This window comes from Podarcis raffonei, chromosome 1 (assembly GCF_027172205.1).
Source record: "Podarcis raffonei isolate rPodRaf1 chromosome 1, rPodRaf1.pri, whole genome shotgun sequence".
NCBI lineage: Eukaryota > Metazoa > Chordata > Lepidosauria > Squamata > Lacertidae > Podarcis > Podarcis raffonei.
The window spans coordinates 23506101-23533961 of NC_070602.1; the positions used below are offsets into that span (position 1 = coordinate 23506101).

Sequence of the window (27861 nt, forward strand, 5' to 3'; positions counted from 1 at the left end):
GCGCTGCCGCCATCTTGTCTCGGCCCACGCGATTTCTTCCGTGGGAACGGCATCCGGGAAGCGCCGCCGATGCTTCCGTGAGCAGGGACGGGATGGCTCTTTTCCCGGCTTTCGCGGGCGCTGCTAAACCCGGGGAGGCGCCAGCGGGCGAGACCGAGGGCTCCAAGAGAGGTAAATGGACTCTTCCTCCCCCCCTCCGTCTGCCCTGATGGGCTCGTCCTGTTCATTGAAGTCACTCGCCCTTCAAAGCGGGTCCCTGCTTTACCTCCGCGCGCCGAGACCTAAAGTGGTTTCTGCAGGGATATCCTGCCCCTGCCCCTCTTAAAAGTATGGGATTCTTGCATTTTGCGTGTGTATGTGTGTGTGTGTGTATATATATATATATATATATATGCATGCACACACACACACACACACACACACACACACACACACAAAATAGGCTCATTCCCCATACAGGCAAATGCACATTTCCCTTAGTTTTGAGCAAAAAGACGGGATGGACGGGTGGCTTGTAAAACGTGGGCAGCGGGGAAACTACCTCTCATCATCGCCCTCTTTCCAAGCATCTCCTTTTCCTCCGTCTTCTCTGTGTTGATTTCTTGTGCTCAGAGCCTCGTTGGAGAAGTCCAGCAACATCAGGACAGTACTGGGCCACAGGTTCTGTTGGTTTCTGCGGGATTTGCTTCTAATTCAGTTGGCTTAGATTGCTGTCCAGCTCTTATTCTTTTGACTGGTCTTCTGAGTCTCAAACTTTCTGGCCAAGTAACATGATAGGGGACTGTAGATAACATAGCTGATTAAAATGGACGACATGCGTTAACACCCCTTCTCCGTGACAGCCATGCACCTCGGTCTGCTTACATGAATTTGATATCCTGAACTGTCATGCAACTAATTGTTAAGAGGATTCATTCTCTCTGAGAGATCCTAACATGGTGTAAAGGTGGAGATGGCCTTTTTAAAGGCATGTTGTGCTCAAGCAGTTTGAAATAATCCTGCTGAAATTTAGAAACTGGCAAAGAACTATGGGATCCACATTTGTATGAGATGCACATGCTTGAGGTAATGTTTTAGGGATGTCACACTATTAAAAATATTTAAGTTTCTAGCCCTCATGGTGGATCATCACAGCTGTGAGTCCTGGAAGACCAGCTCCCTGCCTGTCAGGTGGGACCCTTTCTGACTCAGTTACAAAAGCTGAGGTTGCTAAACAGACTTTTGTATTGTTTAGGGGTTTGTGGGAGGTGGGGGTGCAGTGTTTGTTGCTATTTTTGATAATATATTTTTTGTAAATTTATTTTAGATCCTATTATTTTTGTGGAAAGTGGTTCGATTTGGTTGTGTATTTTTTGATGTTTCATTGTTTATGACTACTTTTGCTAAGTTTGCAATTATGTAATTTTTTTAGCGTTCTAAGCCACATTGAGCATGGTTTTAATTATGGAAAGGCAGCATACAAATAAAATTATGTACGTACTCAGCCTGGCAGCCCATGCTGAAGCAAATAATTATGTACAACAGTTAAAATACAATAAGAACAACACTGGTGGCACCTTGCTCAAAAACTCTTAATGATGGCTCCCAAAAGCTTCATATAGGTGTTAAACAGCATTGGAGTGAGGATATTACTCATAGCACTAGTGCCTGAGTGTTGAGGTACACTTATAGAGTCTTAATGTCTGATCACAGATCTGAAGGTAAGAATGGAACTACCCTAATTTGGTGCCTCCGGTACCTACCCTTCTGAGTTGGTCCAAGAGGATAGTGTGGTAAATGGTATCAAAAGCCCCTGAGAGATTGATCAAAAGTAGCATGGTCACACTCCCCATGTCTCACAATACAGGTCATCCATCAAAGCAACCAAACTGATTTAGTTCTGAACCCAGATTGTTGTGGATCTAGATAATCAGTTACAACTGATTATCATCTAGATAATTCCCCATATTGGGGGTCAAGTGATGGGGTTATGGCGGGATGCCCACTACCCTCTTAATACTTTATGCCCTCACGTGTTCTTTGAATGCTTGAACAGGATTACCATCTGTCTGATGTCTGGCTTCTCTAAACCCTCTCAGTTGCTATCAAAATGCTGCAAGTACATAGTTTCCTGTCAGGCATTTTTTGTGGGTGGGTTAAAAATGTAATTTTCTTTTAAATTCACAAAAATACATACTTATGCATCTGTAGATTGCTCCCCAAGACTTTTAGCTTTCAAACAATAGGGTACCTCCGAAGTTGCTGTTTAAAGGAACGATACTTTTGCATCTCTACATTGTGAACTAATTTCATACTTTATTTGGACTAAAGCCATACAGTTTCTTTTCTGAAGCTCAACAGAGTTTGAGCCTGACCTACACCTGGATAGATAATTTGGAAATCCCAGGTAGTCTTTATAGTCTTAGAAGAAGAAAGGAGCACAAATCTTAGCTAAAGAAAGAATGGCTCGGGAAATAAAATTTTGTATCCATAGAGGTAGCAAAGGATCAGCAACACTTCCAAGCATTTGGTTGACCACTGTGAGAACAGGATACTACCAGCAGGATTCTTCCTATGTCGTCAAATGTTGTGATCCCATCAAAATTCATTCAAATTATCACAAAATGGGCAACTAGTTCCTGCAGCAAATGGTACTGAGTGCTCTTTCCTTTGGGGGACTTTACTGAGTCTGCGTTCTCCTCATAATTTCTGGGTCATAATGTTGCCACTTACCCTGTTTTCAAATAAAAGCTACAATGGATACTATTGTTTCCACACTGGTATCTGGTTTCATACATTTTCTGCTCAATTCATTTTCACATTCACCGCATCATTCTTCCCGGTGTCTTTCAGGCAGGTGACTTCCTTGAGGCCACGTAGAAGGTGGTGCTGGCTTTCAAAATTGTTTTCACTAGACCCTGATTATCCCCGCACGAAATTTGTCTAAGCCACTGTAATCATTTTAGAAAACAGATGGTGCTGACTGCTGCTGTCAGCTGAAGATCTCTTTTTCTGAAAACTGATTTAATTCTTGAGTCCTCATTTGATTCTACAAAGTTATACGATTTGCTCCGCAGACAAATTAAGGAGCTTTTTTACACAGCCAGTTATTTAGGAGTAATGACCCATGAACTCACTTCAGCTTCTGATTTGTTTACATTATGAGTTGTCAGCTGGTGGCATTAGCAGTGTGAATGGTTGGCATTCTTGAAATGCAGCGTTCCCATCATGCTACAAAATATTCCAGATTCAATTCTGTCAGAACTCTAATCCCCGAAGCTGCTCGCTGTGTGGTACAATGATGGCATGGTGCAAGCGCACGGCCAGGACTGCTGGATTAGCTCTGCTGGTGTGTTTGCTCTGCACTGACCTCCCTGCTGCTTTGCCCCTCTCCCTCCCAGTAAGCCACAGTGACCATCCTGCCTGGAAGTTAGCTTAGCAGCTCCAGCCTACCTGGTGAGCCACATCGGTCTGATCCTAAACCATTATTCTAGCCTTAAAGGTGGAATAAGGCTTCCAGATTAAGGTTGCCAGCTGAGATCCAAATGCCTAGGCAACTGTGCAATACAGAGATTGGGAACCTCAGGCCTGGGGGATGAATATGGTTCTCCAGATGTCTCTGTATAGCCCCCGAGACTCTCTGCGGGCCTCGTCACTCACCAGCCCTGTTCTGTACCCTCCTTGAGGGCTGGAATGTACCCTTGACCTCTGATAATGCCTCTTGCTTGCCTATAAGAGGGTAGATAGGGATGTATGTGTGTGTGTAGAAATTAACCTACTGTTCAGAGGTAAATTTTACATTAATTGCTCTACCCACTGGGCCTCCCCATCACTAGAATGTGGTTCTCATAAGAGAATGCAGACCTCAGGCAGAAAAAGGTTCCCTACCCAGATTTGATGTACTAGAAAGGCCAAATGTCTTTCTCAGTTTTGAATAGATAAATGTGATACTGTTTCCCCCTCATAATTCTAGATGAACCAGCTGGACAAACTGCTGGCCCTTGCTGTGGCTCAAACTAGCTTTCCATAGAAAACGTGACAGTCTACTTCACGCAGCCCCCACACGACTATTCTTCCTACTGTGAAGGACAAAAGAAAAATTACCAGAATGTTCCTGGTGATAATGCAAACATCATCTCTTAAACCTTCATAGGGCTTCTCAACGAGATGAGCAGATATTAAATCTTATCCCGTTGTGATTTATAGGACTTCATGCTAAGTGCTGCGCAAAGATATATGGAAATAAATTCTTGGGGGATTTTTATGTCTTGGACAACTGATGGGAAAAGAGGAGGAATGGATTTAATTTAAAAAGCCAAAGTGATAACCATGAAATATGTGACTCATTTCAAATATTTTCTCCTGACCCACTGTGCAATGGCATTATAGCCAAGCGCCTGAATAATAAAAAATAATTTAGTTCTCCTAAAAGTAGCAGATGAGCATGACTTGCGGGCAAGCTAAGCCACATTTAAGCCCTCATAATTTCAGTGCATCTTCATTTCATGTAGATATTTACATTGATAGTTGCCTTATACCAAGTCAGATCATTAGTATTGGCTACATTGATTGGAAATAGCTCTTCAGGGTTCCAGACAGGGCTCTTCTCCAACATTACCCAGAGATGTTAGGGATCAAGCCTAGGACCTTCTGTGTGCTCTGCCATTGAACCATGGCTGCTCTCCAACTACAGCCTACAAACATTAAAGGTGGAACTGGAGGTTCCTCTACCAGCCTTTCTCAACCTTGGGTCCCCAGATGTTGCTGGACCACAACTCCCATGATCCCTAGCTCACAGGACAGTGGCCAGAGATGATGGGAGTTGTAGTCCAGCAACATCTGGGGACTCAAGGTTGAGAAAGGCTGCTCCAGACACAGGCTTGCAACCCAACGTCTCTCCCCCCCTTTTAGTTCCAGAAACATGTAATGTGATGCTGTCATATCGTAGGGTTGCCAGAAAAGTTGTTGAGCTAAGCTTGTTTTGTTTTGTTTTGTTTTATGGCACAGCTGCCATGGGCTGCCATATAGCTGGACATTTTTCTGGTGTCCACCTGAACACTGCTAGAGGCAGCTGGATTCTGGATATGTCTGGGAAATCCCGGAAATATTGTATGCTTCTCTGCCCTTCCACCTTATTGGCAGTTGGGTGGGAGGCGGTTGGGAAAGCACAAATTTGAAGACATCAGACATCAGGAGTATTACAGGGAAAAGAAGGATATTGGGACATGGCAATTGGAATTCCATCTAGTTCCCACTGTTATTTGTGCAGGTGGCAACCATTTTGCATGGAGGTTCACTTCCTGGCCCCCACACGTGTTGGTTGAGTGTACATACGCCCGCTCCTGTTCTGCCCTCTTCCTGGTCCAAAAGGACCCACATATTGGCGGTTGTGTGTCAGTCGGACGCGCTCACAATGGTTGCCACCTGTCTAGCATTGTCAAAGTGTTTTTTAGCACCATTCTTACAGTTCCATTTTTATTATCAGGTGGAAGGCATTTACCTTGGAATACAGTCTTGTCTTGAAGTAGCTTCGGGATAAGTATTTTCGGGTTGCACGCTGCGGCGACCCAGAAGTAACGCTCTCCGTTACTTCCGGGTTTTGCCGCTCGCGCATGCGCACATGGTCAAAATGATGTCACGCGCATGCAGACGCGGGTTGCGTTTGCTTCTGGATGCGAATGGGGTTCCGGAATGGATCCCGTTTGCATCCAGAGGTACCACTGTATTACACAATATGTGAAAGCCATGCCTTTACTTTATTAAACTTTCAAGGACTGTAATTGATTATGATTATTTAGTTCCTCATCATGTCTGTTGTAAGCTGTATTGTCTGCTGACAAGGTAAACCCCCAGCTTAAAAACAACAACACAGTGAGGACTTTTCTTGAAAAATTGACCTGTCTTTTGTATCTGCAGAATTGAACTGGCTCACCAACCCGAGCTTCTGCAGTGAAGATGCTCTGAGATTACACCAGCATGCTTTAAAGGCCACAGACCTTGCCTCGGACAAATCCCTGCTCCAAAGGTAGTGTGTTCTTTGGGACCTTGCCTTCCCACGATACATTGTTACTGTTTCTGATTTCATTCAATTGCAAGAACAACATATAACTACGGCAACTTGTCCAGTGGTGCATTCTTATTCCGTCTCGCCTGCAGTACATAGTACACAAGCAATATGATTATTTATGTATTTATCAATTCCAAGTAGCCTCTCCCCAGAGATTCTTGTTTTGAGGGTGGAATAAAAGTATCTCCCTTCCCATTTATAAAGGAAAAGAAAGGAAGACAAGTCTCGCCCAAAGTGTCCATCTTTGAAGGGCCCGTAATTACCTTTCTGTGGTGAGTAAGGTGTTCCGATAAAGCCATGTTCCAAATATTATTTAACCCGACTTAAATGGGGATTTCTGTAGATTGTTTTGAATAACGGGCTGCCAATAACAGGAAAAAATGCTTAATGATGATGATGATGATGATGAGAAATAATACCCCGCCCATCCGGTTGGGTTTCCCCAGCCACTCTGGGCGGCTTCCAACAAAGATTAAAAATACATTAAAACATCAGTCATTAAAAACTTCCCTAAAGAAGGCTGCCTATCTTTGCATTTAAGGTTCTTGTTTGAATTTGGATCTAATGATAATAAGGCAAGACCCAAATTGGGTCGGAGGGGGTTGCTTGCTGTGTCATTTTGGCAATAACGTGAAATGCCTTTCCCCCAAAGGACTATAACAATGTCCAGCTCCAACATGCATGAAAATAGGCGACTCTCTCGCCACAGCCTTTCCAGCAAAGGGCAGAGAGATACTGGTGTTTATTTTGTGTTCTTTGGAACTTTTGAGCAACGCCCCCCCTTGTAATGTACTGAAAGCAAGCGGAAGCATGTGGCCAGCTTTACAGTGCAAACTTGGTTGCTTATATACAGTAGTAGTAGTAGCATCCTGTGTTTATATTCATTAGGGCACAAAAGAAATTATTGAACCCCCCTTTAATAGATGCATCAATTATTTGTTTTTCAGTGAACTTTGAAATTTTTTTGCAGAATGTTTTTGAGGACCTTTTTTAAAAAATTACGGTTCAGCATTATCATTACAGGGTTGGTGTATTAGAATCATAGAATTGTAGTGTTAGAAGGGACCCTGGCGGTCATCTCGTCCAACCCCCTGCAATGCAGGAATCTCAAGAAGCGGCCCTCCATCCAGTTTGGAAACATACCGCCACTAATTAATTGCCATAAAAAATAACATTCTTGTCTAGAAATCTTTTTGATTAACATACAGCTTTGCTCTTATACAATTGACTGCACCTAAACCTTAGATGGGTTTAAGGTAAAGGTAAAGGGACCTTTGACTATTAGGTCCAGTCGTGGCCGACTCTGTGGTTGCGGCGCTCATCTTGCTTTATTGGCTGAGGAAGCCGGCGTACAGCTTCCGGGTCATGTGGCCAATATGACAGCCTCTTCTGGTGAACCAGAGCAGCGCACGGAAACGCCGTTTACCTTCCCGCCAGAGCGGTACCTATTTATCTACTTGCACTTTTGATGTGCTTTCGAACTGCTAGGTTGGCAGGAGCAGGGACTGAGCAATGGGAGCTCACCCCATTGCAGGGATTCAAACCGCTGACCTTCTGATCGGCAAGTCCTAGGCTCTGTGGTTTAACCCACAGCGCCACCCGCATCTCTTAGATGGGTATAGCCATGCCTAAATATGTTTAGGCTAGTCTGCCAGTTCCTTGATGCAAAGTTTATTTTGAACTCTGTCCTGCTGAACCCCACTGCACCTAGAATTTGGTGGTACTTTGATGTCCACCCACCATGTTTAAAATGCTATCTACCTGAAGCAAATTAAGATTTACACTGCTTGGGAGCGTCCTTTGCTTTCAGGAAAGAGCGTTTGAGAATACAGGGAAAGGGTATTAGGAAAAGGGAACTCTGAAAAACCTTGGTATACAAGCACATACATTCCCCACTGCATGTGGCTCTTTAGATCACAGCCATTACGTTTAGGTTAATACTTATTTTATAAATAGTAAGTGATTGTCTTGATAGATGAAACATGGGTTTAGGCCACTGGGAACAATGGTTCATACTTAATTTCTGTGGCTGTTGAATTTCACAACGATTCAAGAATCATCCTGTCACGACCACTAAGATGCTCTGCTACCATTGATGTGATGCTCTTTTCAGTATAGCAAAAACTTACTGGATTCTTCCCAGTAATCAGTCTGTGTTAGAAAAGGTGATGGCTTTGGCTCAGCTGCATGGAAGGGACAGTTCTGTGATTCTTCCTTATGTTAATCGGAAAGTAGTCATGAGAAACTGAACTCAGGTGCAAAGGAGGGGGCTGTTCAGTCTTTCTCCTCTCAGTTGTTTTTCTGTTCAAAATCACCTCCCAGCTACTTAACTCCCCTGTATCTTTTCCCTGTGGATGAGGATGTTGTTGTTGGGTGAAAAAAAAGCCTGTACAGCCTGGGTTCAGATTACCTTAAGGACTGCTCTCTCCTGCACACACTTGTCTGGTTTTTAAGATCCTCCTCACAGTCATTTCCTTCATGGGTTCCCATTTACCTGCTGATGTCTCAGCTTATCATGTGGAATTCTTCTCCCAAGGAGGCTTACCTGGCTGTGAGCCTGATAATTTTTTGGCGTCTTATTTTCTCAGGCCTTTAAAGGTATGGAATTCCATATTGCTTTAATCTAGCCTTTTTGGTTTGCTTTTTTAAATTCGTGCCAATGTTTTATATCGTTTTTATATTTTTAAAATCTTTTGTTAGCTGTTTTTGAAATGTTTTAGCTGAAGAGCACCCTATGAATAAATAAATGAAGCTGCCCGTTGTGTAGCTTTTGCCCTTCAACAACACACTAGCTACAAATGATGTCTTTTTAAATGCCCTGGAATAAATTAACTTTTTGATTAATATCTCTTTAGTATTTTAAGTTTATGCATGTATTTCATCCATATTTTTTTTAAAAAAGAAGTTTTTCTAGGATTCCCCGCCAGCTCGTTATGTTTTTGCATAGTTTGAAGTATTGGATTGTGAATATTATCAACAGTGTGGTTTTTGTTCTTAGATTTTTGTACATTTTATAAACAGAACAACCTCCAGCTTAGAGACATTGGGAGAAAGTGAAGTCAGCGAAAGTGTCCAAAAACCAGCCAAGAAAAGAAAGAAAAAGAAAAAACAGCGAGACCACAAGAAAGTAAAAAAGAGAAGTAGAAAGCATCAGGGAACAAGTGAATCGGAATCAGATGCTGATGATGTGAAAGACGATAGAAATAATGAAAAAGAAGCAGAACTGAAGTACGTAAGTACCCTTTATTTCTGAATTTATATGTGCCATGATCATCTCTTTGTTCTATATACCAGGGATGGGAATGGGGAACCTGTGCCCCGACCCCAATTGTTAGAGTCTCATAACCCGCCACCAGCATGTTAATCGGTCAGGTATGATAAGAACTGTAGTCTAACAACATCTGCAAGTTCAAAGGTTCCCCATCTCCAATATATGCCAACACCAAACTCGTTTCCTTGGTTGAGAATGACAACCCCTGCTTCAGGAACCCTGTGATTTATAAACCAGATGTTTAGAAAGGTGATCCGAGTTTTAATTTGTTTTTAGTTTGTTGTTGCTTTAACTTTTTGAAGGAATTAAATCATTGTTGTTCTTGGTTCTAATTTTATTGTTTTATCTTGCTGTAAACCACTTTGAGGTGTTTCTTATTTAAAAAACTGTCATGCAGCGCATACATTTTATGAAATAATAAATAATTAAACTGACCGCGGAATACTCTCACTAAGGAGGCTCACCTCGTGTTGACACGGGAAGTTTTTCAGCGCCAGGCAAACACCTTCCTGTTTGCCCAGGCATATTAAAATAACAGTTAAGGAAAGTTAGCTCTGCTCCCAGCCCAATAGTGCAGTGCTCCAAAAGAAAAAATTAAGAAGGCAAACTTGTATGTCCATTTGAAAATTAGGGGGAAATGGTTAAGCCCTCTTGGGGCTTAACCACCATCCATGATTCCTGAAATTGGCTTTGGGACTGTAAATGAAAGCTAAATTTTTCATTCACAACAGCATGCTGGCTTTCCTGGGATGTTTTGGAATATATGATGGAAACTAGAAATCTTAAATCTTTCTCCTCCCTCCCCTCTTTTCCCCCCTTTGCAGTTTAGGAGACAAAGCTTCAAATGTGAGCATTCACTCCATCTGGCTAGATGATGTTCAAGGTGTGACAGCAGAAGTATTCAGAACAGATAAGAAACCAGATCCTGCCAACTGGCAGTATAAGTCTCTGTATCGAGGGAACATTGCAAGGTAATGAAATTTACAGGTATGAAGTCTGATAGCAGTAACGGTTTTTGATAAATAAATAAAAAAAACTGAATATGTGGCAAGAGGAAATCTTTGGGCCCGATCCATATTTTTCTGTGTGTAGCTGCATGCGTACAGTCTGCGTGGAGTCCTTGCTCAGGGGCTCTGTGCTAGAAACACCATTTTGCTGGTGCCCTTTTAGGTCGCAGGGTCTAGTCTTCTGCTTGCTCTACGTTGTGAAGCAAAATTGCCTCGGTATTTAAAGAGTAGGAGATTAGGATTTGCGAACTTGCTTTGCGCTCATGATTCCGTACCTAATTGGCTGTGCTGTCTCTGTACTTGTTTGTTCTATTTATAGAGGAGAAAACATTTTGTTACATTGGTGTTGTGATCAGCTGCAACAAAGGAAAAACCCAAGATAAACTGCTGATCGCTTTTTTTACCGTTAAAATAAAATGTGGCTTTTAATAGGCAACTCTTCCTGTACGTAGCTCGATCCCTCGAGAATCTCTCATAATTTTTAATGTGTGTTACAAGGATGCTTTGTATCCAGCTGGCAAGTGGAAAGAAATTTGCTCCCAAATGTCATACTTGCACTCAACGAGCTGCATTCACTATTCACCATCTGAGTCCCATTTTAATTCCTGAAGTTCCCACGGTGGCAGATCCATCGCTGTCAACGTTTCCCTTTTTTAAAGGGAAATTCCCTCATTCCGAATAGGATTCCTCGCAAGAAAAGGGGAAAGTTGACAGCTATGGGCAGATCCAACAGCCTCATGGGATTGCATCCGATGATTGTGGCAACATAGGGTTCGTTGAGTTCAGTGAGCTTAAACTGTTCTTTCTCCCTGGTCCTAGCCTGGAAGAGTTAGTCATATGCCATTTATCATTGCAAATATACACGTTTGCTTAGTTGCCCAGAGATCTTGCTCTGTACCTTGAAAACTCCTGATTCATCGCAAGAGTGGTCAGTTACAGCTTTCCCCTGTTTCTATCCTTGTCTTGACGTCTGTCTTCCTCGCCTGCAGCACAGATGGAGTCTGGCTTGTTAGAGCCGGCAAGGGAGCAGGGTGCATGATTGGAGCCCGATACATCTGGAATCTTAATGATCTGGGACAGATCTCCATTGGCAAGACAGATCAGCCTAGGCGGTGGTGCCCATTTGTAATAATTACCTTAGAAACATTTTTAGTTGAGGATCTCTGAAGTACACTCTTGCTCATTTGTTCTGTTCCAAAGATAATTTTAAAAAACAAACACAGATGCCTCTCAGGTTGATTTTTCTTTTCTTTCTTTTTTTTGCATTCTCAGACCTCAGTCTCTTCACCCATAATTTTTTAATGAGGCACATAAGGTGCTCAGAAAGGTTCAGGAACTGGCCTCTGGCAAAAATAAGCGCAAGGTCTCAGCTCTGACCTCTGAGACTGCAATCCCAAGATGCACTAATTTGGTCGTCAGCGTCCTTCAACTCGGTGGGACTTTGAGTTAATATTCTCGGATCATGCTGTGTGTCTGGGGGCTGCGAAGTAAGCAGTATCTATAGACTGCTATTCCAAACACTTAATGAAGCAAGTGCTAAGTAACACTGTGTTTGCCCAGTTCAGGAAAAAAGTTTTGAAGCCTGTGGTGATACCATGATCTGGGGGTTTGGCTGAGAAATGCTTGTCCCCTTCCTCCTTTGCCCTTTGGAAAAGACTCACAGTTTCCACTATTTCTTTTAAAGATACAGGAGAAGAAGCAACTTCTGTCTTGGCGTTCATCCAAGGAGGCAACATATTGCCTGGGAGAGTTCCTCAGCAGAGAAAAAGGCCCCCCATAAGCAGCCTGAGCGTTACTTTTCCAAAGGTGGCCGGAAGCTGTTGAATGCGGATGGCATTCCCCTCAGCACAAAAAGTCAAGCCTCTATCTCTGGCCCAAGTGCTTGGATACCCATTTCGGAGCAGGACTCAGCTGATGTTCTGGCCACAAGCTGGGCGAATCCTCTTGGGATTTATGATCCAGGGACCACATTGTGGCTGCAAGGGAAGGGGCCCCCTCAGCACGATTCACAAAAGCCGCAGGAAGCGCAAGGGAGCTCTGAGAATGGGGACTCCCGCCTCCTGGCCAAAGTGGAGGACTATAACAGGAAGGTCAGAGAGGACCCTGGAGATATCAAAGCATGGATGGATTTTGTTTCTTTTCAGGTATGTGTCTCTTTAAAATGTAAAGTTGCAGTATGATTTTCTAAAGACACTGGGATTCACCCAATGTGCCCCATCAGCAGAAGCCCCGAACAAGGACTTCCAGTTGTGCAACAAGGCCACCCGCTGCATGGCCCTCCAGTTGGCTCTGGGCAGATGAGTGGGTGTCAGGAGAACAGCAGGGGGAAGGGAGGGGTGATCGTTCCGTCTGCCAAGCTGAAAATTTGGTGCAGATGGAATATTTGTAGTAGCGTGATGTTATTTTTGACCCTATGGATGAAGACAAAAAACTGGTGTTCAACAAAATTTAACTCAAAAGTTGGTTAGAACATGGTGCTTATAATGCCAAGGTTGCAGATTCCATCACTGTATGTTCCTGCGTTGTGGGGGGTTGTTGTTGTTGTTGTTTATTTATTGAATTTATATACCACCCTGTACCTGGGGGTGTCAGGGTAGCTCACAGAGTAAAATCGAGATACAAAACCACAAAATACACAAGAAAAATAAAAGCAACAACCCTATACAGTGGTACCCCTAGATGCGGACGGGATCCGTTCCGTTCACATATAGAAGCAAATGTAACTAGCGATGGCACGTCTGCACACGCACGCGTCGCTTTTTGCCGCATCTGCGCATGCGCATGACGTCATTTTGAGCGTCTGCGCATGCGCATGACGTCATTTTGAGCGTCTGCGCATGCGCATGACGTCATTTTGAGCGTCTGCGCATGCGCATGACGTCATTTTGAGCGTCTGCGCAAGCGGCGAAACCTGGAAGTAATGTGCTCCGTTACTTCCGGGTTGTCGTGGAGCGCAACTTGAACACGCTCATCCCGAAGCACATTCAACCCGAGGTATGACTGTATCTCCCCCAACCACATTTTAAAAGGGCATAGGATGTCAATCAGATCAACCAAAGGCCTGGTTAAAAAGGAACGTTTTTGCCTGGCACCTAAAGGTGTATAATGAAGGCACCAGGAGAACTTTCCTGGGGAGAGCATTCCACAGACAGGGAGCCACTGCAGAGAAGTCCTGTTCTTGTGTTGCTACCCTCCGGATCTCTTGAGGAGACGGCACACGAAGGAGGGCCTCAGAAGATGATCTCAGGGTCCGGGTAGGTTCATATGGAAAAAGGTGGTCCTTTGGTATTGAGGTCCTGAGCCGTTGGACTAGGTGATCCTCAGGGTCTCTTCCAACTCTACAATTCTGTGATTCTAAGTTAGGTCCAGTACCTTGTCCTCACAGTGGCCAACCACATGCCTAAGGGGAGTACATAACACAGACTCCATCCTGCTTTTATGGGACACTTGAGTCCCCTTTAAGCCCTTTCTCCCATCCGAACTGCAACAGAGGCTTTTGGCGGAGATTTCTTGCTGTGCAAAGTAGCTGCCAGTTTGCTTTCTACCACTCCTTTTATTTTACTTTTTTTTGAAAGGATGAAGTCATGAGAGGCCCCAGCTGCTATGCCATCAGTGAGGGAGAACGGGAAACTAGGAAGGTGTCCCTCAAGCTCGTCTTGGAGAAGAAGTTGGCCATTCTGGAAAGAGCTATTGAGAGCAACCCAAACAACGCCGACCTGAAACTGGCCAGGCTCAAGCTTTGCACGGAGTTTTGGGAGCCGTCAGCTGTGATCAAAGAATGGCAGAAATTGGTGTTCTTGCATCCAAACAACCCGGCCCTGTGGCAGAAATATCTCCTGTTCTGCCAGAGTCAGTTCAGCACCTTTGCCGTTTCCAAAGTTCACAGTCTGTACGGGAAATGCCTGAGTACTTTGTCGGCGGTGCATGATGGCAGCATGGTGTCTCATCCAGCCCTGCCGCACACAGAGGAAGCCATGCTAGGTGAGAGCACCATAACAACAACAACAACAACAATTTTATTATTTATACCCCGTCCATCTGGCTGGGTTTCCCCAGCCACTCTGGGCAGCTTACAGCACATAAAAATTGTAAAACATTAGACGTTAATTACTTTCCGATACAAGGTTGCCTTCAGATGTCTTCTAAAAGTTAGATAGTTGTTTATTTCCTTGACATCTGATGGGAAGGTGTTCCACAGGGTGGGTGCCACTACTGAGGAGGCCCTCTGCCTGGTTCCCATCTCTTGCCTTGCCCGTCCGTTGTCTCTTAAATACCACTACTCACTTCCCCTCTTTTTGACCTGGAGACGGTGATATTCTACAGCGACCTGCTAAAGCAAATACTGTTGTGAGAAGTACATTACGTGACAAAGAGAGAGAGAGCCTTCTCTGTGATGGCATCTCTATTGTGGGATTTCCCTCCGCACAGAGCAGAGGCAGCGAATCTTTTCCAATCCAAGGTCACATGACAGTGAGGCCAGAAGCAAAAATGGGTGGAACAATGAATGTATCTTATCTTTATGCTTCTGTATGCACTCACACAACCCTCTTGGGCTCCAACCTTCCTCCTGTTTACCTTAGAATCATAGAATTATAGAGTTGGAAGGGATCCCGAGGGTCATTCAGTTCAACCCCTCCAATGCAGGAATCTAAACACGCGGTGGTCTCCCATCCAATTTGAAACCAGACCAGACCCTGCTTAGCTTTGCAAACACGCCAGCAATTTTATTGCCGCACCACCAGGGTCCGCAGTGGTGCTAAACGCTACAGTGTTTGCAAGCAGCAGAGCCAATTAGTTTTGACACGGCTGTAAAAAATAATGCCGCTGTGGGGAAGGATCGCCGTTGGGTTGAGGATTTCTGAATGCTCCTTCTTAACCACACTGCTAACTTCGACTAGATTTGACTTGACAGGGTCCCATTTACTTATTAAGGAAATTACACAATTGTCAGTCATTTATGGCTATATCAAATGTCTAGCCCTGTTACGAAGATCCTGTTGGATAAAGCCAGCTTCAGATGACAGTCTCTGATCAGTGCTGGCAATGTCTGTGAACCAAGATATGCTGAAGGCCTCTGCCCCCTAGCGTTCGGCTCGTTGCACTGCTTGCCACGACGGAACTCGTCAAACAATTGTGGAACCTGGTCATTTTAGATCCGTCTGTGCGCTCAGAGAGGGCCTTCAGCATCCAGACGTTCTTAAGAGTTTAGTTTATGGAGTGCAGTTACCTGTTGGCATAGCACAGTGCAGAGCCCGCGCATTGGATCCCTGGTTCAAGACACCTGTCGGAAACCCTGGATTGCTGCTGCCAGTCAAAATAGACAGTGTTGAGCTAGGTAGGCCCACGGTCTGTATAAGGCAGCTTTCTACATCCCTAAGCTTTAATTCATCCTGCCTCCTATCCAGAGATGAATAGCATTTTAGTTCAGTCCCTCCATTGCCAGTTGCTTCCTTTTGTGTTCCTCATGCGTAAGCTGAGTAGTTATCCAGCTTTTAAGGCCACAATATATTTTCATTTAAAAAAACAACAATTTAAAACCTCTTCCTCATGAAATGCATTTACGCACTCCTGCCATGTTCTTCCCTGTTTTTCATTCAGCTCCTATCCTAGTGACGCTTCCCTTGCTATTTCCTCCTTCATAAGGAGACCCCTACTGGTGCTCCCAAGTGCAGGAATGCAGGTGGCGCTGTGGTCTAAACCACTGAGCCTCTTGGGTTTGCCAATCAGAAGGTCGGCGGCTCAATTCCCCCCAATGGTGGTGAGCTTTTGTTGCTCTGTCCCAGCTCCTGCCAACCTAGCAGTTCGAAAGCACACCAGTGCAAGTAGATATATTGGTACCACTGTGGTGGGAAGGTAAACGGCATTTCTGTTCGCTCTGACTTCCGTCACAGTGTTCTGTTGCACCAGAAGCGGTTTAGTCATGCTGGCCACATGACCCGGAAAGCTGTCTGGACAAATGCTGGCTCCCTTGGCCTTAAATCAAGATGAGTGCCACACCCCATAGTTGCTTTTGACTGGACTTGACCGTCCAGGGGCCCTTTCCCTTACCTTGCTCCCAAGAGCAGCCAGCCAGCTGCCTCTGGGTGCCTGCACCCAGTTCGTTCGCCTACACTGAGATTTTGGTAAAATGCAGATGCGTTTAAATGATTGGTTAATCTCATTAACGGGAGGTTTACTTTTAATATGAAATTAAGAATTCAGTTGGCCCCAACCTTTTATTCCTCCAAGCGGGGAGTATAAAAGGCATAACATTTATTCTCATTTAATGCGATTGCCGTAATGCAGCCTTTTGTGTGACTCGCTGAAAATGGCAAAGGGAATGCGGACCCAAATCTCTTGGCGCCTTCTGTGTGAAATGTTGCCTCTCTTTCTTTCCTTCCAGCCATCTTCCTTCAGCAGTGCCATTTCCTCCGGCAGGCCGGGCATTCGGAGAAAGCAATATCGTTGTTCCAGGCCCTGATTGACTTCACCTTCCTGAAACCAGATAGCGTAAGGGAAATGCCAACAAGGCGGCAGGTAAGAGGAGGCAATTGCATTTTCTGTCGCCCGCTCTAACCCTGCTCTGTATCTTTTCATCTGCACTGCTTTGTTCCCCCCATCTCCCCCCCCCCAGTTTTTTCCTCTTGTTCTCCTCCTTCCCTCCTACATAAGAAAGCAAAATAGAACAGTTCAGGAATAAATCTGGGTTTCTGTAACTGTAAAAAAAACCTCTGCAGAATGACCTGCTTGAATCATTTTAATAATAAAAACTTAACACTTGTGCAGTGCTTCCCAGTGTTCACGTGTACTGCCCACTTGCCATCCCTTGCAACACTTCTGTAAGGTAATCCAGTATTATCATCTCCCATGCTGCAAATGAGGGTACTGAGCCTGAGAGAGAACGGCTTGCCTGCAGCTACCTAGTGAGTTTGTGGCAAAAGCAAGATTCAAATGGTGAGCGTGCCGATTCACAGCCCAGTCTCTTTAGTCAGTATGTTACACCAGTGTTCTGGGATTGTTTTGTGCAGAGACGCTTCTTTTGGCCATGAGGACTGAAACGCAGCATGATCAAGGAAATGATATTGTGGTTTTTTTGGGCGGGGGGGGGTTGCCATTCTTTTGCCTTCCTACAAAAGGAGGGGGGAAATAACAAAACAGCAATACTACAGGTCCATAGGTGTTTAGAAGCAGAGAAACAGCTACTGGTTTGCAAGAAAAGAATTATTAGCTGGTTTATGGGAGATACAGTGGTACCTCGGGTTAAGTACTTAATTCGTTAGGTCCGTTCTTAACCTGAAACTGTTCTTAACCCGAAGCACCACTTTAGCTAATGGGGCCTGCCGCTGTGCTGCCGGAGCACAATTTCTGTTCTCATCCTGAAGCAAAGTTCTTAACCCAAGGTACTATTTCTGGGTTAGCGGAGTCTGTAACCTGAAGTGTATGTAACCCGAGGTACCACTGCAGTTCCCAAACTACCAAGGTTTCTATCTTCAAACCCAAACCTTAGTGCTTGGTGGCAGAGGGACTCAGGAGCAGTGGCGGTTTCATTTGCGATATACCGTTGGGTGAAGCCGCCATCACGGTCTGGCCATCATACCGGTCCTGGGTGATGTATCGATACACCGTCCAGGCCTAGTAGAACCCCCTGGCTGTTTCAGCTCTGACCTCTTTACCGTGACTATTTGGGTTATTCAAAGGCCACCATGACACCCATGCCTCCCAAAATAACAGCATTTTCTTTGTTTTGTGTTCCCCCTGTATCATGATGGGATCAATGACCTGCCTAGGAAGCTGTCAATCTTGCTGGAGATGACTACCTCTCTTTTGGCTTGCTTCTATCTCTGACTCACCCATCGAATGTGTGAATAAGCTAGAAGTTGAAATGAGTTCAGAGGTTCTTATCCCAGGGTAGTAACTCATTGTTCAGAGATACCTATTCTCTGTGACAGCTATTAGTTGCGTGTGGCTTAGTGAGTGTTCAAGTGACACAGGCAGCCCGTAGCATGTGGCCTCGCAGCTCACGAAGGGGTCGCGACTCATAATTTCAAGGATTTGGCACCGTGTCCTAATCTGCAGCCCCTGAACACAGAGAAGGGAGGCTTTGCTTAGCAATAAATAGCATAATAATTGAATTCAGCTTGGAACATCTTTTGTGCATATTAGGACTGCTTTGTTATTTATAGTTTTGAATTCCAACGAGGCTAAATTTAAAATATATTGGTAGTAAGTATAGTTCCTCTCCAAGTTAGAGCAACGAACTGGAGACCGAAAAAGGAAATGTCACAGGGATGCCTGCCTTTAACTAGATCCATCCCTACCATTTCATCACTGGTTTCCCAGCTTAGGCTGAAGTTGATGTTTAGTATGCCCATGCCACTAGGACTGAAAAATAGAAATATTGCTTTTTCTGTTTTGTGCTGCTATAGGCTAAGCAGGTTTACATATAATTCACCACCACCACTAGTTGTCTCCAGCCTTCAGTTAAACCCACTAGTATTTTCCTTTTAGCAAGAAGAAATAGTGCAGTTATAACCCAGATTATGCCTCAGAATGAAAGGTTTCTTTCCTATAATTATTATTATTATTATTATTATTATTATTATTATTATTTATACCCCACCCATCTGGCTGGGTTTCCCCAGCCACTCTGGGAGGCTTACAGCATATATAAAAAATTGTAAAACATCAGACATTAAAAATTTCCCTATACTGCCTTCAGATGTCTTCTAAAAGTCAGATAGTTGTTTATTTCCTTGACGTCTGAAGGGAGGGCGTTCCACTGGGTGGGTACCACTACTGAAAAGGCCCTCTGCCTGGTTCCCTGTAACTTCGCTTCTCGCAGTGAGGGAACCACCAGAAGACCCTCGGAGCTGGACCTCAGTGTCCAGGCTGAACAATGAGGGTGGAGATGCTCCTTCGGGTATACTGGGCCAAGGCCGTTTAGGGCTTTAAAGCTCAGCACCAACACTTTGAATTGTGCTTGGAAACATACTGGGAGCCAATGTAGGTCTTTCAAGACCGGTGTTATATGGTCCGGCGACCACTCCCAGTCACCAGTCGAGCTGCCGCTTTCTGGATTAGTTGTAGTTTCTGGGTCACCTTCAAAGGTAGCCCCACATAGAGTGCATTGCAGTAGTCCCAAGTGGGAGATAACCAGAGCATGCACCACTCTGGTGAAACAATCTACGGGCAGGTAGGGTCTCAGCCTGTGAAACAGATGGAGCTGGTAGACAGCTGTCCTGGACACAGAATTGACCTGCGCCTCCATGGACAGCGGTGATTGCAAAATGGCTCTTCAAAAGCTGTGAAGTCCACGTTTTAAAGTTTGTTGTAGACATGAACTTGGCAGCCCAGGTTGGATGAAAAACTAGCCTTCCAGTAGACTCATGCTCCCTTCCTGTCCCTTTTTTAAAAGTACTTACATTTATTTTTGTGATTTTTTTTTTTAAATGTGGAACCATGAATTGTCAGCCAGAAACTTAGAAAATTGACTTATCAGTTGAACTAGCAAAACACGTCTCTAGATTCTTTTGCACATATAACTGCAGTTGTACGTGCTGTGTATCAGACTGAAGAATGTGTGTGTCTTTATCCTCAAACTTTAGGTGGAGTTCTTCGAGCCGTTTTGGGACAGTGGCGAGCCTCGTATTGGAGAAAAAGGAGCAAAAGGCTGGAAGGCCTGGATGCACCAACAAGAAAAGGGTGGTTGGGTTGCCATCAACCCACCTGGTAAGAACATAAGGAGAGCTCTGCAGGACCAGGCCAGCGGCCCATCTCGTCTAGCATCCTCTTCTTACGATGGCCAACCAGATGCTTATGGGGAGCCTGCAAGTTTGCTCCCCACTTACAGTGCTCGGAAATGGGTGTTCAGGGTCACACTGCTTCTGACAGTATGGAGGCAGACTGTAGCTATCATGGCTGAGAGCCACCGATAGCCATTAACGTATCTGTGCCCATTCTAAAAGCATCCAAGTTGGTGGCCATCAGCGCATCTAGGACCTAATTCTATAGTTTGTGCTTTGCGAAGAATAATAATAATAATAATAATAAATTTTATTTATATCCCGCCCTCCCCAGCCGAAGCCGGGCTCAGGGCGGCTAACAACAATAAAACAGTACAAAAGTACAGCATAAACAACACTCTAAAATCATTCATTATAAAATTAATTAATTCAAGCCACTGGCAACCATTGGGCCAGAGCTCCGCGAAGATTGCCGAGGGAGGGAGTCAGGCTGTGCCCTGGCCAAAGGCCTGGTGGAACAGCTCTGTCTTGCAGGCCCTGCGGAAAGATGTCAAGTCCCGCACGGCCCTGGTCTCTTGTGACAGAGTGTTCCACCAGATCGGAGCCACAGCCGAAAAAGCCCTGGCTCTAGTTGAGGCCAGCCTAACCTCTCTGTGGCCTGGGACCTTCAAGATGTTTTTATTTGAAGACCGTAAGTTTCTCTGTGGGGCATACCAGGAGAGGCGGTCCCGTAGGTACGAGGGTCCTAGGCCGTATAGGAAGTGCTTTCTTATTTTCTCTTTCCTGAATCTCTCGACATTTCTGCTTCATTGGACGTCCCTAGGCTCTAATATTGTGAGAGGAGCAAGCAGGAGCTCACTTTATGCTCCCGGCTGTTTCTTTGTAGCTGCCTCCTCACATAGCCCCCTGAAGTATGTGCAATTCACATAATCAGATATTCTTTCTCTCCATACGTCTGTGTCCTCCCACCCCACAATGTCTCTGTAATTTTCTGGTGTCTGTTATAGATTGGGATCTCTGCCATACCATATATTTGTTAAGCATCGTATACATAGATGGTGCTGCATTAAATTATAATAAAAGAATGAATTTGTAAGCCTTTGTGGCACCACAAGACTCCTTGTTGTCTTTGCTGCAACATGGTAACGTGGCTACTGCCATCCTGCAAAATTGCCACGCCGGCCTAAAGAAATTGGCAGAAATTCAGCAAGGCTACTTGAATTTTATGAACCTTTTTGTGCGGATTGCTGCCCTTTAGCAGCTTGCAAGCCTGGAGTCGATGGGATTGAACAGGCCAGATTTTGAAAACCTGCTGGTGTGTTTTTGTCTTCTCGACAGATGAAGATGAGGAAGACCCGGAGGAGGAGGAAGAAATAAAGGATAGATCTCTACCCAAGTGGCAAAACTGGCTTCACGTTGAACGTTTGCGTGAAGGAAGGCACTGGCTGCCTTGGCGTCCGGACAAAACCAAGAAGGAGACAGTAGATGATTGTGAAGATCCAGAGAGACAGGTGGGTGTCACAGGGGTCTTGTTCCGCCCCCTTGATCATTGTTGTTGGCCTGTTCTGTTCTGTTGTGCTCATGCTTTTCTTGGAGGCTTCCCACAGGCATTTGGTTGGCCACTGTTGGAACAGGAAAATAGACTAGATAGGCTCTTCTTATGCTTTTATGACATGACAGAAGTTTGTAAAATTAAGCATAACATGGAGAGAAAGTGGTCCTGTGCCCCTCTGGATGTGCTGGGTTGCAACTCCTTCCATCCTCTTGACCATTGGTCTTGCTCACTGGGACTGATGGGAGTTGGAATCCAGCAACTTCTTGAAGGCCAGTGGTCCTTCCTTCCTGGCATATTGCTTTCCTTCTTAGCCCTGCCTCTACTTCTACATCCTTCTCCTGTTCTTTCCCCTGTTTTCAAATTTTAGATTGTAAGCTCCTTGGGACAGGGACCTGGCCTCTTCCACTCTGTAAAGCACCAAGTAACGTAGGCTTGTTTTACGCTTGCATTTTTCTTGCCCTCTCAATTCCACTTCTTGAATGGTTTCTAGGATTATTCCGTTTTCTTTCTAAAATTCCTTCCCTTCGTACCTAACTGCATTTTTATGTGTGCTTGACAGGTCCTGTTTGATGACCTTGGTCCATCGCTAATACAAATTTCCAGCCCAGATCTTCAGTTTCAGCTTCTCTGCTCGTTTCTGCAATTCTTAGGCGTGCCATGTGAGTGCAGCCTCCTTCCTTCCTTCCTCTACACAGCAATGGATGAGAACAACATCTTTGAGGATCGGCAGCATGGCCAAGGACCCCTGACTTCTTTTGACCTGTCACTTCCCGGAGTCAGTAGAATTGGCCAGATGGACTCGATGCTCCAAGGAGTTAGACATATTGGCCACCCCAGAGAAGGGGAGGAGTTCATACAGAATTTCTTCCATATGATTCTGCCTCTGCTTTCAGGAAAAGAAAAATCTAATCTATCCAACTTTTGGCTTCAGTATGAAGTCTCTAAGGTAAGTTGTGATTTTATTTTTAAATTCTTCCACTGTCTTGTACGAACCGCAAATGTACAAATATTAGCAAGGCTTTCCCTTGGCTGAAGCTAAGCAAGTCTTGAGTCTGGTGAGTGCCTGATTCAGTGACCATCCGGGAGCTGTCTTGGGTTCTGTGATGGAACAAGGCAAGATATACTTGTAAAGTAATTAATCATCTCTGTAACAAACACCAGACACTCTGGCGTGGGTTGCCCTGGCTAGCTGAGAATCCCCATGAAATTCTAGGATCTAGGGACTAATAGAAAGATACATTTGGGTAAAATTATCCCTAAAGCATTCCAAAAGCACGAAGCCATTGTGTAGGTTAACCCTTCCTTTCCTGCCCCCACCCCCCGCCCCATAATTTTGTTTTCCTGCTCCAGTTCCACCCCCCCCCCAGGAGCCTCTACTTGCCAAATGGGGTAAAAGTCCCTAGGCCAGCTATGTGGAACTGCTTACAAATAAGCAAAACAATGAACCTGGTTATGTTTTTTCTTGGCTGCCTCATCATTATTATTATTGATTAACATGCAGGTTATTCAGTGTTTGGAAACAGGCAACAAAAAGAAACTGAAATGGCAAGGGAAGAGAAGTAAGAAATTAGCCAAGAACCTTCTTAAGACCCATGAGAACAGAAACGATGTCTCCCTTTGGCGACTCTACGCCTACCTGGAGTGGTTGCTTGGCAACGTAGAAGATGCTAGGAAAGTTTTTGATATGTCTCTGAGCACGGTGGGAACGGCTGGGATCCAGAACCCCCAGCTTTGTAATCTGGGCCTGCTTTATGCCGAACTGGAAGCAGAGTTGCTGGGGAGCCAGGAGGGAACGCTCGAGTCTCGCGCCGTTCACATATTGACTAGGCTGGCTGAGCAAGGACCTTACACGCCATACAGTGGACAGACATTATCCGTGAACATTTTGAGAGCTCGGAAAACATACGAGCATCTTCTCCAGGATTACTTGAGCGAGAGAGCCACCTCTAAACAAGAACAGATCTGTGGCTCCGACCACCTCGTTGGCTTGGTTGGTTGTTACAGCCTTTTCCAGTATTTGACTCTTGGGATTGATTCTGCAGTGTCGATATACAGGCAGGTTTTTGAGAAGCTGGAAGGTGAAAGCTCTGGCGGTCAGAACTGCACTGCCAGCCTTGAAGCTGTCGCACTGATGCATGTGCATTTGCTCAGATACCACATGAGAACGAGCGTCTATCCTTTGGCTCCTCTCCGCGAAGCACTGCTGGAGGCTTTGAAGAGATATCCTAGCAATCAGCCTCTCTGGAGGGCATATATCCAGATCCAACGCAAGTCGCACAACGCTAGCAAAGCGCGGCGGTTTTTTGACAGCATTGCAAGGGCCGCGAAGTTGCTGGAGCCGTGGCTGTTTGCAATCAAAGCTGAACAGATGAGGAAAAAGCTTGTGGAAAGTGTCCAAAGGTAACACTGCAGCTTACAGATGATGCATTTCTCTGCCTCTCTTGCTTATTAACTGGCAGAGGCCTGTTCCCCTTTGCAAAAGTTAATTTCATTTCTGCATGACATTTGTATCCTGCCCCTCCTCCAAGGAGCTCTGGCCAGTCTTTTAAATCTCCAGAACAGCCCTCTGAGATTTGATTTGCCCAGGGAGACAAGGTGATCTTCATGGCCAAGTGGAGATTCAAGCACAAATTTTCCACATCAAACATAGGCTGTTGCCATATATTGAGTCAGACCACTAACTGGTAGCAACTTTCCAGGGTTCTGGGCAAGAGAAATTCCCAGCTCTTCTTGGAGCTGCTGGGTTTTGAACCTGGGAATGAGCTATGCCCTTCCCCAGTGCTTAAAGCACTGCTATACTGCATTGTTGATTTCTGCAGGGTTACATCCACTTACATTTCTTTTGTTGTCACAAACATGTCCTCCGACAGCCTTCCCCAGCCCTCCAGATTATTTCTTTTGCATTCCTCTACATCACCTTTTCCAAAAAAGAAAACAACCCTCACTTCCCAACAGGTTCCACCAGAACAAAACATATTCATAGGAATTACAGAAAGCAGATAAAAATGCAATTAAATTTCAGTTTCATACTGGCAGTCGGTATAAAACATAGAAGGACTAAAGGCTGGGAAAAGTGAAATTAAACTAAACATGACCTCAGGAAGGTTGGGAGCGCAAGTAAGTCTTCACCATGTAGTAGAAATCAGCTATCCGCATATCCATGGGAAGGGAGTTCCATGACGGGGTGCCACCACAAAGAATGGCTCGCTGTGCAGTACCACACAACCAAGGTTGTCGGACTACAGTTCTTGTTATTCCTGACCATTGGTCAACCTGGATGGAGCTAATGGAAGTTGGGAGGCCAGAATAATCTGGTGAGCCTGAGGCTGGGGAGGGCTGCTCTACGGTATGACAATAATTTAAGAGAGTACTATGGCGGGGTGTGAGCTTGGACTGGAAACTTGTTGGCCAACCTTGGTCCAGTTACCTCCTCAGCCTAACCTAACGTACAGGACAAGATGAAGAGGAGGAGGATGCTCTGTATGCTGCTGTGAGCTTGCTGGAGGATTAAAAAAGCAGCAGCATAGGATTGCATGCAAACATTAACATGTCTGGTCATGCCCCATGACTTTCCTACCCTCTTCTCCCCGGTGCAGCTCCTTACACACAAGGCCTTGGAGTTGTAGTGTGAGGGGAGATTTCTAAAACTCAGGGAGCCAGTGTGGGGTAGTGGTTAAGACTTGTAATCTGGTGAACCGGGTTCGCGTCTCCGCTCCTCCACATGCAGCTGCTGGGTGACCTTGGGCTAGTCACACTTCTCTGAAGTCTCTCAGCCCCACTCACCTCACAGAGTGTTTGTTGTGGGGGAGGAAGGGAAAGGAGATTGTTAGCCGCTTTGAGACTCCTTCGGTTAGTGATAAAGCGGGATATCAAATCCAAACTCCTCTTCCTCCTCCTCCTCTTCTTCTTCTTCTTCCACTCATACATTTGAATGCAACCAAGGGGCCACCGCTTGGTTGGGTAGAGCACATCATTTGTGGCATCTCCACCTCCACCAGGTGATAGGAAAGACACAGAACCACATGTAGGTCTTGGGGGCAAAAAGGTTGCCCATCTCTGCTTTCAAATTCTCCAATGTGAGTTTGTATTGGAAAGAAGAATCATGTTCATTCCTGGACCTGACCACCGAAAACACTGTTCATTCTTTTGTTTTTCTTTGTTTCAGAGTAGCCACTGGCGATGTGTACGCAACCATCCCCGAAACCGGGATAACCAATCGAATCAAAGCTTTATTTGAACATGCCATTGAGACTGAAAACGGTGCTCATTGTCCATTGCTTTGGAGGCTATATATATACTTTATGGTGAGAGACTGCAGCCCCCTCTCCCCCCCCCGCTTAATTTTATTAAGTGATTCTTGGATGCTGTTGTGTAGATTAGAAGCTATAGAAAAATTAACATTTAAAAATGCACCGTAGGGATGTTAATGCAAATCTTAACATAGATTATTAGAAAACCTTTCTGTGTAAAAAGCATATGGCTCAGATCCCATGTTGATCCTCTCTTCATGTTAGGAGGAGGGCAGTAATTTTTGACAGCTCCCCCTCCTGACCATTCTCAGTTGAGTTAGGATATAGACAGCCTAAATATGCATAGATGTTGTATCACATCATATAATATTAATATACAGTTCTTTAGAGTTAGATTTCTCCCCTGAGAAATTCTCAGTCTGAATATTTAATGGTTCTTTCTTCAATTCTAAATGAAAATAACATTGTTTATGTACATAGAGTTCTGCATTTTTTAATAAAAAAATGTGTGTTTGAAATGCAAAACTTTTGTCTTATTCTTTTCAGGTTTCTTTAGGAGATAAAGGGAAAAGTAAAGGAGTGTTTTATAGAGCGCTTCAAAACTGCCCCTGGACAAAAGTAGGTTTATTTTAAATAAATAAATAAATGGATATATAGTTCAAGAATACAGTGACAACGCAGTAGAACATGTGTCTCTGGTAGGGTCAGACCAGATTCCTGATTATTTGCATAGCTGGTAAAATGGAACTATTGTTTATAATTGACAGTAGGTTGCAACAAGTTCTACAACAGTATGGTTGTTGTTTTTTTAAAAAAAGAAACTGCCTAGAAAGCAGGGAAACTGAAGACGAAATCTATGAAATATGTAGTCAAAGGAATAGAGACTTAAAAGGTTACATGACCGGTATCTAATATACTGTGAATTATTCCTGATTCTTGACAAGTTTGGTTTTAACTGGACTTGGTGGGGATTTCCCCAAGCATTTCTTCGTGACCTATAGCACAGATAGCAAATCCTTACGTTTAATTTTTTTCGATGGAAAACTTGGGGCATACAGAATTGGAATTCTTTTTTATTTTGTTTTTTATGGACCAGACTCAAGAGGGTCAGAGTGCGCAGACTTGGAGGGTGGGAGCACTGGAAGGCATAGTGTAGTTTGGAGCAAGGACGCGAGATCTGCGGCAGCGTGGAAGGGAGCTGTACTCACCTATCCTAAACAGCTTAGTTGCCTTGATTGTTTTTTATTTCATTAGAACTGGGTTTGTCTTTGTCTTTTTCTTCTCTGCATTTCTTCATGACCACCCCCTCTTTGGCCATGAATTTGCTCTCCTGTCAAACTGATTCCTGGCCTGACTTGTTCTCTTCCACAAGCATGGCAGATTGATTATTTTCAATGTAATACTTGTATTCGTAGGTGCTGTATATGGATGCTATAAGCTATTTTCCAGATGAGCTGCAAGAGATCCTTGATCTAATGACCGAGAAGGAGCTGAGAGTGCGGGTACCGATTGAAGAGCTGGAGCTACTCCTGGAAGACTAGAGAATGATGTGAAGACAGCAAGTGGGCCTTGGCTTGAGCCTTCAGTCTCTACCCCTGGGGAGAAAATAATTCTACACTTCCTTTAACAGATGAGAAACAATTATTTCCCTTACGTATTTTTCAGCACACCTATCTTGTGGTTGGCTTTCGCAGTGCTGTTAAGTGCTCTTGTGCAGTGAAGTGCCAAGATGCGTGACTCGATCTGTTGCTGTCATCGGACAACGTCACATGCATTTGTGTGTCTATGCAATAGCCAAAGGACAAGCCATTCTCTCTCAGCTGATTGATGCACTAACACATGATCAGAATAGTTTTATAGGTTGTATGGAACACGAAAATGTGCACTTGCGTGACGACTCACGTGATGTTTTAGGCAGCGAAGCCTCGTGTAACCAAATTTTTATTGGTTTGTAAATGGCAGAGGATGTAAATATGCTTGTAAAGGTACATAAAATATTTTTGAACTGGA

General features: G+C 44.6%; 1 protein-coding gene across 2 annotated transcripts; it reads left to right on the forward strand.

Annotated features, from left to right (window-relative positions):
- Positions 1-27861, forward strand: NRDE2 (NRDE-2, necessary for RNA interference, domain containing). 2 transcript variants are annotated; one of them, XM_053377095.1, is made up of 14 exons: positions 2-171; positions 5896-6004; positions 9068-9274; positions 10142-10288; positions 12009-12468; positions 13900-14305; positions 16707-16840; positions 19909-20032; positions 21385-21557; positions 22161-22547; positions 23103-24001; positions 25767-25905; positions 26398-26469; positions 27267-27861. In XM_053377095.1, the coding sequence occupies exons 1-14, from the start codon at positions 93-95 to the stop codon at positions 27390-27392; spliced, it is 3462 nt and encodes a 1153-aa protein (XP_053233070.1). In that variant the 5' UTR covers positions 2-92; the 3' UTR covers positions 27393-27861. The 2 variants fall into 2 exon arrangements, 1 of the variants encoding a protein (XP_053233070.1); XR_008328952.1 differs by lacking the exon at positions 27267-27861 and having other exon boundaries at positions 1-171; positions 25772-25905.